Here is an 11,615-nt window from a genome sequence, read left to right as displayed (position 1 = left end):
GCCCTTTCTATCTCATTGTCTAGTATGCCTGGACCTAAGCTGTCTTCCTCTACGTCATTTTCTTTTTCAATGTGTAACTTTGTTGGTCTGAGTTCTTTACTATACAGTTCTTCTACATACTCCTTCCATCTCTCTTGGATCTTTCCTGCGTCAACTATTACCTTACCCGCCTTATCTCTAACTGTTAGCAGAGCTCTTCCTTTCTTACTTCCCGATAACGATTTAACTTTGCTGTACAGCGCACCGATTTCACCCTTCCTCTGCAGACTTTCCATATCCTCGCACTGCGTCCTCCACCATGCTTCTTTCACTTTATTTGTTGCCCGCCTTAATTTATTGTTCAATTCTTTGTACTTCATTTTGCCTAATTCTGTATTTACATTCTTCCATTTTCGCCGCTCATCCATTTTTGTGATCATCTCATCCGTGATCCATGGTATCCGAGTCCTTTTAGCGTTAACGGTTCTAATAGTGTCTTTTGCCGCTTTGGACAACCCTTTTTTGATACATTCCCAATTTTCTTCGATAGTACTTAGCTCTTTACCATCCTCCATGATTTTCTCTACCGCCTGTTTGTATTCCTTCCTTTTCAACCCATTTAATGCTTCTACATTCCATTTTCTAACTCGCCGCCCCTGCCTTATCTTTTTAAAACGTACGCTACATTTCATAACAACTAAATTGTGGTCTGAGTCCGCATCCGCTCCCGGGAAGCAGTGGGCATTTATCACACTGTTCCTAAACCTGTGTCTAACCAGGATATAATCTAGCTGATATCTCCCCGAGTCACCTGGCATTTTCCATGTATACCTGCGTCTTTTGTGGTGTCTGAACCAAGTGTTGGTGATAACTAAGCCCTGTCTCCTGCAGAACTCAACTGCTTTCTCCCCGCGGTCATTCCTCGTGCCTAAACCGTAGTCCCCCACCTCATCACCATCTCTTCCTTCGCCTACTGTCGCATTCTAATCCCCCATCACTATCAAATGTTTCCCTGCAGGAACACACGCAATCATGTCCTCTAACTGATCGTATATCCTATCGACCTCTTCTTCTTTATGGTTGCTCGGTGGCATGTATACATGAATACAAAAAGCCAAGTTTGTCGGTTCTGCTTTTATCTCTACTTGTAATAATCTATCCGTTACCTGCTCTATGTTGACTACGCTTCTTCCTACCTCTTCATTTAATACTATGGCAACCCCTCGTTGGCTCTCGTCCCCACCGCTGTATATTATTCTATACTTATCACTCCAGTAATCCCCGCTATCTTTCCATCTCACCTCGCATAGACCTAAAATATCTATATTTCCCCTTTCCATCTCTCGCTTAACATTCTCCAATTTCCCCGTCCTCATCATTGTCCTAACATTCCACGTTCCTATTCTAACTAGTTTGGTCTTCTTCTCCTGCGTCTTCTGTCCTGCTGCCGCTGGTTTTCCCTTGCAAGGGTTTCGTGGGATGATGACCGCGGAAGCCTTGCCTCCCCCGCTGCTGGGCACGACACACGGCCGATTGGGCCGAGCCCCGTGGTTGCCAGGACTCAAAATATCTCTATTGTCCATCATATTTTTCTAGGGAATGATAATTGAGGTGGTTTCCCGTTGCCTTCCTCAATAGTGTTTTTAACGTGACACCATCACTTACTGGCCGCCCCACTGGGGTCAGACGCCAATGCGGCCACCTCACTGAGAAACAGACGCTGCGTGGACTACCTTTCGTCTGGCTCCTAACCTTCGACCTATCTGGCATGGGTGACCCTACCAGGAGCAATAATTATTACTCCCGCCAGCACAGCTCTAGGGGTCATCGGAACGCACAAGCCCTTCCACCACGTCAAGGTTGTAGTCCGGGGAGGGATGTTTTTATATATGTATACACAAATATATACACATATATATATATATATATATATATATATAATGTTGTACGGAAAAACTCATACGAGCGACACAATAATGGGCTGACACAACATAACACAAATAGAAAAGAATAGACACATTTAAAGGACACTCACACAGTAAATTTTTCGAGCTTTGGGCCCTCTCAGGGGCCTTCTTCAAGAGAGACTGAAAATATGCTATGGATCAGGAGAGGGGAAAGAGCTATCGGCGTGGAGGGGAGGTGTGGAGGGAAATTAAATATGGCGGATAAGGGTATGAATTTTAAAGGAACAGAAGGATAGAATGTAGGGATATTCACGAGTTCTCACCTCTATGTTGGTAGCTGAATCAGGTAGGGATTCTAGGATGCTGAGGGAGAAACACTGGACGAATGAAAGGTTGTGGGAATTGGCGTGTGAAGGGATAGGAAGAGATGAGAGTGAGGCAGAATTACAGGAGTACCGGTGATTATTCATTCGGATGGATAAGGGGGTAATGCATTCACCTATGTAGAAGGAAGTGCAATGTTTGCATGATAAAAGATAAATAATATTTTTTGAGAGGCAATTAGCGTGGGAACGAGGTGAGGGGGCTATGAGGGGATGTAGGGAGAGGGGAGTAGGCATAATAAGAGGACAGGTTTTACATCGGGGGCGGTTGCAAGTTGGGGAAATATTGGGAAATTTGTCATGGGGGGCGCCAAAGGGTTGGTGGATCTCAGAAGGTTTTTGAGATTAGTGGGTCGTCTGTATGTACATATATATATATGTATATATATATATATGTATATATATATGTATATGTATATATATATATATATATTTTTTTTTAAGGTAATCTACCGGTTAAGGTAGGTTTTTGGATGGACACAACTACCAAATAAATATTATATTACTCCTAACAAAACACAAAATCCATCATCCTACTCTATATCAGGTCCCTCTTCATCTCTGAGTACTTTCTTCCTCCCTTCATCCCATCCAACATCCCTATCCTGTTCCTTCCCTTTCCTCTTTTGCCCAACATTCTACCCTCTATCACAGTCTTCAACATCCCACTGCCGGTCAACACCCCCTTCATCCACTTTTCCTGCCTCCATAGGATTGCTCCCATCAAACCCACTTCGCCCACCATAGCAAGTATTTCCTCATTTGTTTTCTTCTCTGTCCATTTCACCTTCTCCATTCTTCTCCACACCCATATTTCATAGTGATGGGGGATTGGAATGCGACAGTAGGCAAAGGAAGAGATGGTGACGAGGTCAGGGACTACAGTTTGGGCACGAGAAATGACCGCGGGGAGAAAGCAGTTGAGTTCTGCAGGAGACAGGGGCTAGTCATCACCAACACTTGGTTCAGACACCACAAAAGACGCTAAGCTTAACATTAGAATAGGAGGGCAAAAACTAGAGCAGGTAGAACAGTTTACGTATTTCGGTAGTGTTTTGGACCAACAGGGTCAAAGTAGTAGGGACGTAAGGAGAAGAATTGCGCTATAAGGCAAAGAGGCTTTCACAAGGAGGAGGGAGTTGATGACGGGGACGTTGAGTAAGGATATTAAGAAAAGACTCGTAAAAACTTTGATATGGAGCGTAGCTATGTACGGCACGGAAACGTGGTCATTGAAGCAGGAGGATAGACGTAGATTGGAGGCTATTATAGATATGTGGGTGTGGAGGAGAATGGAGAAGGTGAAATGGACAGAGAAGAAAACAAATGAGGAAGTACTTGATATGGTGGGCGAAGAGAGGGGTTTGTTGGGAGCAATCCTATGGAGGCAGGAAAGGTGGATGAAGGGGGTGTTGACCGGCAGTGGGATGTTGAAGACTGTGATAGAGGGGAGAATGTTGGGCAAAAGAGGAAAGGGAAGGAACAGGATAGGGTTGTTGGACGGGATGAAGGGAGGAAGAAAGTACTCAGAGATGAAGAGGGACCTGATGTAGAGTTGGATGATGGATTTCGTGTTTGATAGAAGTCACAAAATATTTATTTGGTAGATGCGTCCATCTGAAAACCTACCTTAATCCGTAGAATACCTGATAATAAAATATATATATATATATATATGTATGTATGTATACATATATATATAATACATGTATGCATGTGTATATAATGTATAACACTTAGCACTAGTGGACATAGACAAAAACACAGAAACATACAAAAAAGAGACTCACTGAGCTTCAAATTTTTGGTGGCCATGGTGACCTTTATCAAGGAAGAGAGGGACAGAACTGAAGGGAATATGAGGGCTGGAGCGATGCATGGAAGGGGAAGGTGGGGAGGGAATTCGGAAGGGAAGGGTTTTTGAGGAAAATGCATTAGAAGGGTGGGGAAAATGTAGAAGGTGACGGTGTGAAGGGAGATGAAAATTGTTAAATGGCTATGTAGAATGGGATATAGTATCTTGTTTAACATACCATTCGTGTAACTCCCTTTTAAGCCGTGCTTTCTGATGCGCTACCCCATCATTTGCTACTTTTATACGTGGAATTGTCCCATAGACTTCATTGGATCGAGTGGCTCTACTTTGATAGTGAAGTCTGCTAGACATACAGTTAGATTTCCTTTCAAAAAAGAGCGAAAATCAACAGTAAGCTTGAGTTACTACGGAGATATACAGAGTCGGGTTCTAAATCAACAAGTTTTAAGTGTGACCATAAGTTTGGGCCTCGAATAGTTAATCTTTCCAGACATTCCTTTTCTAAAAGTGAGATTTCTTTGCTAGAAAATATACCAAATACTAGAATACATACCAAAAATTTCTATTTCTGTGGAAGGCATTAAAAACCTGGTGGTTGACCTTGAAGTTGCCCTTCAGAAAGAAAATATCTCGGGTAAACAAGTTGTTTCCCAGGAGCTCCTTAAATTCTCACAACTAGAATTAAAAAAGAAAAAGTATTCCACGGAGTACGAGGCTTTTAAGTCCATCATACACTCAGTGAGAGATAAAAATTTGATCCTACAGAAAGCAGATAAAGGCAGCGCAGTGGTTGTATTAGAACGGCATTCCTGCATCACGAAATGCAATGACTTCATCAGGAACAATAATATGTAAGTACTTTGCTGAGACCCAACCCCCAAGTTTCAAACAAGAAATTAAGAAAGTGATTAAATCTTGTGATATGTTATTCGAAAGTTGTGAAATGTTGAAACTAGTGCAAATGAATCCCTCACCGCCACGGTGTTTCGGGCTACCTAAAGTTCGCAAAAATGGGATTCCGATCAGACCTGTAGTATGAAATATGTCAGCTCCCAACCACATAGTAGCGAAAAGGCTTAATTTACTCTTCAGGGAGGTTTCCAAATTTACCACGGAATCTGGAGTAGTGAATTCCTTGGGCCTTGTCAGCAAACTTATGGTAAAGGTCATCCCGAAAAAGTGCATGCTTTTTTCCTTCGATGTACGTAACCTTTTCCCCTAAGTGTGCCATCCATGGAAGTGGTGAACCTTGCCGAAGACATCCTCATCTGGAAATCCATCCAAGTGCCAGTTATAAGTGAACTTTGTGTATTACTTAAGACGTGTGTTTCCCGAAATAATTTCATTTTTAATGGTACCTATTTCCAACAAGCCAATGGTTTAGCCATGGGCTCACCCTTGTCCACACTCCTATTTGTGTACTTATATGGACAATTCTGAAAATGTTTATTCTCCTCAGCTCAGTTTCTCATTAATAATGTATTTTGTTGGTTTAGATATGTAGACGATGTCTTCTGTGTGTGGACAGGTTCTGATAGGCAACTAGATCAGTTTCTAGCACATCTAATTTCTATCAATTGTAATGTACGACTCACGTGTGAAAAAGAGGAAAAAGGTTCCCTGAATTTCCTCGACCTATCCATTTCTAAAGACAAAGATGGGTTACAGTATTCCATTTTTAGGAAGGAAATGCACACGGACCATTCCTCTTCAAGGCATTGCTTCACTCAAAAGCTTTTGGCATTTCATGCAATGATCCACCGATATGTCAAAATTCAATGTAAATTATGAACGTAATGTGATTAAAACGTTAGCAGTAAACAATGCTCTAATAAGATCTAATAAATAAACTTTACTGGGATAAACTTGCAAAAATAGCCTTGAGCCACATTTACAACCCCGAACATTTAAAAGATCCCACTGCCAAAATGGCGGAGAATACTCTTATCCTGAGACTATTTCTCAAAAAGTAATTAAGAGTTTTCCTAAAGAAAAAGATTAAATGTGCCTTTTTACAGTGTTCCATGCCTTTAGGAACCTGATCTCTCTCAGGCTGAAGACAAAGTCCACCAAAGACGAGAGGAGTGGAAGGTATGAGTTAAAGTGCTTGGAATGTAACCCAAAGTATATATTTTGGGCAAACAGGACGGAAAATTTAAAGAAAGAAATAAAGAACACCAAACGTGGGTTAAAAATAAGAACATAACACCCCTCTTTGCAATTCACCTCATCGGAAGTGACCACAACAATGGCTTTGTGACAAAAATTATTCATTTTGGAAATAAAGGTTCAATGCTTTGGAGAAGTTAGAAATTTTGAAATGTGTCCGTTGCAAAGATGAACTTTGCCAGCAAAATTTAGGTAGGCTTCCCTCCCACTCCCCACTCCTAGACCTACCTCTCTTCTAAGTCATAAAGGTGTGATTCTCATTTCTTCCCAGCTATACATTGTAACCTTTTGACCCCTCCAACCTCCCTCCCACTCTGACCAACCCACCTTCCCTCCATCAGAAGGTGTATATAGCCAGCGTGCTTCTATGAGGACCACCAGACGATGAATGACTTTCAACATCAAAACTTGGGTCGTGTGTTTTCTTAAGTAAAGTGTGTGGAATTACAAAGTCAATTATTTCGTTTCAATCTGGAATGCATTTCTTTGATCCTCCTGCAGGGCTTATCGGAAGAAGGAAGAGAGCTGCACTTTCACGAGGAACTGGACATAAAGGAGGAGTGTGACACGGACATTCCACGAGAGGAAGGCGATGATCTGAGAGGGGATGTTTCACAGGGAACAGGTGAGAAGGTCCCAGGAATCTGCTATGTTCTGGTTTTTCCCACTGCCTGGTGATTTAGATCAAGTGGTAAATAACCCTCTTGGTGCCACTGAATTTGGGTGCTACTAGTGAACAGTGTCAGTGGAAATATTTATAATTTAAAAGCACCTATGGAAAAAATAGTAACACTCTATTAGATATGAATTTAATGGTTTTTTTATTCTGTTGAAAATGAAGAAATAGGTGTCTATAATATTATTATACAATGTATGTATGTAAGTGAAAGATAGAGTGGGTGTGTGTATATTTTATATTTTATTACCCACTCTCCTTTCCTCTTGTGTGTTGTCTATTTCTCCTTTGGTGGGTGAAACAGTCCCCTGGTGGTTTCCTCTTGGCCAAAGAATCGGGGCACTTGGTGACATATAAGAGCCACTGATCTCAGTGTACATTATGTTTCCTCGATAGCTCAAGTATTTACAGCATCCGCCAGGCAAGTGGAAAGATCCAGTGGGCTCAAGTCCTGGTCAAGGAAATATTTTATACACTTCTGATCTGCTTAATTCTATCCGCCCCATCTCCACTGTGTTTGTCCTTCCTATGTGTTCCTATCCCTTTTCCTTAAATCTTGGAAATGAAAAATAATAACTTTGTGATTCCATTTCAGGTCCTGAAGATGACGTTGAACGTCGAAACCTGGGTCGTATCACAATAAAAATCCTGTGGAATCACAAAGTTATTATTTTTCATTTCCAAGATGAATCGATTCCATAAAGTCACGCCGGAAACCATTAACTATTCCTTAAATCGGTTTCCACGCGAAAGAATATTTGTTTATATATACAAGAGTTATTCGGAAAGTAAGGTCGCCTGTTTTGTTCACATGAAAAATCACATTTATTCTTAACTTAGTGTACATCATAGGAAAAGCTGAGTTTTTAGCTATTTTTCTAAGATAGTCGCCTTAACAATCAGTCACTTTTTGCATCTCCTTGTAAGCAGCTTTTATTAATACCGTCCTCGTACCTTTCTCCCACTGCATCGCAAAGCCACCTGACGACTACTTCTTGCCCTTCGTAGTCTGACTTGAATTCCTGTCCTCCAAGGTGTTTTTTTGAGAGCAGGAAACAAGTGGTAGTCGCTGTGGGGGGCAACGTCCTCCGGGCTGTGAGGAGGGTGGTCGATGAAATATCCCAGCAGTTTGTTTGATGATACATCGTTCGATGTGAAGACACGTGGACGTGCATTGTATTAAGATATGCAAACACACTCTTCCTTTAAGTGAGGAGAGACACCTTGTTTGTAACTTAATTGACCTCAAGAGAGACAATATCCTGCAGCACGGAGAAGTAGCCACTCTCTCTCTCTCTCTTCATTCTCTAAGGCCTTCCTTTATCTAATTGAAGGGTAATTCCCTCTGGTTATATCGCACCACCATCTCGTCAATTGGAGTTGTTCATATTCGAATGGCAAACTCCGGTGGCCACCCCATCGACCGCTGTTCATCGTAGGACGTTTTCCCGGCCATCAAAACACTCCCTGCACCACTTCCAATGCACGTTTTTGATGTCCATAATACACTTCTCACACCGTACACTTCCCACATTAAATGGAAGGATGAATTTATTATATCGGAGAAGCAGTCGTCAGTTGGATGCATGTGATGCCGCGGGAGAAAGGTAGGACGCCGGGATTAAAAAGCTGCTTGTCTGTTTGGTTGAGACATTTCAGAATGGAAACATAAGTAAGGGAATTTGTAGTTTTGGTGGTATGGCCATCATAAGGGCGTGATGTTGAAGCAGGAATTTCTCATTGTTTGCTCTGACTCTTTCAGGTTGTGGCCAAGGACGAGATGAAGCGGGGAATCTCTCGCGCACATGTCAGCTTTGCAACAAGGTGTTTGCCCAAAGGGACATCCTCAAAGTTCACGTGATGCGTGTGCACCATGAGAAGCACCAGAGGCCCTTAACGTGTGATGTATGCTCCATGGAGTTTGACTGCAAAAGGGAGCTGGAAGGACATGCGATGAAATCAAACCACGCACTCAAGAAGAAGCACCAGTGCCAGCATTGCTGCAGACGCTTTCGGAAGTTGAATGAACTTCGAACCCACATGTATAGGCACACTGGCGATAGGCCTTACAAATGCGTGTCCTGCTTGAAAGGTTTCTCTTCAAAAGGTGAACTGAAGAGGCATTTGTTGACGCACACTGACGAGAGACCGTACGGATGCGGCATGTGTTCCAAAGCCTTCAAACGGAAGGCGCATTTGGATTGCCACGTTGACAAGACTCACATGTTGGCGCACGGAGTGAAAGAGGAACACAGGTGCACGGTTTGTTCGAAGGTATTCACGAGGAAGGGAGTTCTCAACAGGCATGCTTTGACGCACAGCGGCGAGAGACGCCACAAGTGTGGGACGTGTTCGAAATCCTTCATTCTGAATGGCGATCTGAAGAGACACTTGCTGACGCACACTGGTCAGAGGCCGTACCAGTGTGGCATGTGCCCCAAATCGTACACTCGAAAAGAACACCTTGATTATCATTCCGTTAGGCATAATGGTCAAAGTTAACTCAAGTGTGGGATATGTCGTTAAACATTTAAATGTGATGGCAAACCAATTAAGACATTTAAGTATGTCCACACGGAGAGGTATTACTGTACGTCTCATATTTATCTTCATTAAATGAAGAACGCAATGCATATTTCCAGTGTTCTTTACTTTTGTACTGCTAGTCTCAATGCTAAGGCATCATATTCAGGTACAAATTGATCAAAGTTTCAGTCCTTTTACATGCCATTCATGTTCGAAGAGAAAGACAGAGGTGGGGAAGGAGATAGGGGTTGCAATCAACATAGATTGGAAGGGGGAGTGGGGTGTTTATTGTCATGAAAGGTGATTGGTGTGTTCTCAGATTGTTGTTGGGTCTTTCCGTGAAGCAAAGGGGCACTTCCAGCATTGGGGAGAGGTTTTCATACAATAAATCTTTGAACAAATGACCCATATTCAAATTCTTTCTAATTTCCAGCTCTTCCCACTTGTCCATCCTCATTCCCTTGTCTAATCTAGTGTATTGAGTTCCGGTTTGGAGTCATTCCCATGGTTTTCTTCCCGTGGGTGCTTGGCAAAGTGTGGTTGTTTAAGATCATAGTTTGTAAAACAGCATTTGTGTTCCTCCGCCCGTGTTCTTGATGTTCCCCCCGTTTTGTTTCTGTAGATAGCGCTACAGTCCTGGTAAGTTAACCTATAAATGCCAGTTTTATTTTGTTTTCCTACTTTGTCTTTTGTAGAATCCAAGATTGATTTTTTGTTGTGTGTATTTTTAAAAAGCTATCCAAAATTGTTTACTAAGGAAGAGATTGGCTGTCTTTTGTGCAATCAATCGATAATAAGGGAGTCTTATATCATTTGCAGCCTTCTTCATCGACATAAACTGGTTCAAACAAAAGATTCTTTGCTTTAAAGGATCGTTTTATTCGTAGACATTTTTGTCCATTCAATCATCTTTGTCGCCATTTTTCATTTCTAAATCTCTAATTGGTTTAAGTGTTTGAGCAAAATTATTTTTTGGAAAATAGGAATGGCCTACAGTAGCAAACAATTGAATCTCCCAAAGGGTGTGACATTCAATGGAAGTGGATTACAGGGTCGCACCCAAAAGTGGTAGGACTGATTTTTTTACAAGAATTTCATTGACGATATACTTAAATCGACTTAATAATCTTCAAAGTATGCTCCTTGAGCTGCTACAAACTTAGTATAATGTTGCTCCCATTCCCCGTACGCCCGCTGGAAATTTTCTATGGGGATGCCGTTGATGACCCTCGTCGAAGCCTCTTGAACGGCCTTTATCGAGTCAAAACGTCGTCCTTTGAGCTGTCTTTTCATCGGGGGGAAGAAGAAGAAGTCGGGTGGTGCCAGGTCGGGAGAATAGGGCGGGTGCGGCAACATAGCAACGCCGTATTTGGCCAGGAGCTGTCTGACAACAAGCGCGCCATGGCACGGCGCGTTGTCATGATGAAGCACCCAGCAGTGTTCTCACTCTGTCCACACTCTGTTCTCACTCTGTCGGTTCTTGCCGTCCGGAGCGATGGTCGTCTTCAACGAGCTCCCTACCCTCTTCAAACAACTTGTGCCACTCAAATACTGTGGAACGGCTTAAGGCAGTGTCCCAATAAGCCTGCTTGATCATATCGAGGGTCTCAGTTGCCGTCTTCCCGAGTTTCGCACAAAACTTCACGGAATAACGTTGCTCTAAATTCAGATTCATTTTGTTTTTCGACGTGGACAAAAAACTTGCCTCACTAAAAACGGTGTCCTCACTCAACGACAGCCCGCAGGCGACTGAGGTTGGTGTCGGTCTGTTGCTAAGAGCCCCCTCCACCTTACCCTGCCAGGCAGACCCCCCTTCACCGCTCCGTTTGCACTAGAGAAAACCAGTCCTACCACTTATGGGTGCGACCCTGTATAGTCGAAGTGGATTGGAAGGCAGAAGATTGTTTCATACCCAAAAACTCTTCTCATCAATTTCTTTACTCTGCCATGGAGACAGAATAAATTGCTTGTTTCCATTTTGTAGAAATAGTTAATCACATCCCTTATAATTGATGGTTTCCTGCATAACTTAATGGAATCAATTCATATTGGAAATGAAAAAATAATAATCTTCTGATTCCAAACACCATTTATTATGGTAAGACCCAGGTTTTCGACGCTCTGCGTAGTCTTCAGACCTGCCAACACACCTGAAGATG

General features: G+C 42.4%; 1 protein-coding gene across 2 annotated transcripts in view; it reads left to right on the top strand.

The window, feature by feature from the left end:
- The window catches only part of LOC139686242 (gastrula zinc finger protein XlCGF57.1-like), a 17,680-nt gene extending 7,691 nt beyond the window's left edge, over positions 1-9,989 (top strand). For both annotated transcript variants that reach the window (XM_071583403.1, XM_071583402.1), the window contains 2 exons: positions 6,756-6,879; positions 8,693-9,989. In XM_071583403.1, coding sequence (XP_071439504.1) covers positions 6,756-6,879; positions 8,693-9,432 — 864 coding nt within the window. In that variant the 3' untranslated portion in view covers positions 9,433-9,989. The remainder of the gene's footprint in view (positions 1-6,755; positions 6,880-8,692) is intronic.
- Positions 9,990-11,615: the final 1,626 nt, after the last annotated feature.

The sequence above is a fragment of the Hetaerina americana genome, unplaced genomic scaffold, assembly GCF_022747635.1.
Source record: "Hetaerina americana unplaced genomic scaffold, ioHetAmer1.1.p SCAF_135, whole genome shotgun sequence".
In the NCBI taxonomy this organism is placed as follows: Eukaryota; Metazoa; Arthropoda; class Insecta; order Odonata; family Calopterygidae; genus Hetaerina; species Hetaerina americana.
This window is presented reverse-complemented; position numbering and strand designations above follow the sequence as displayed.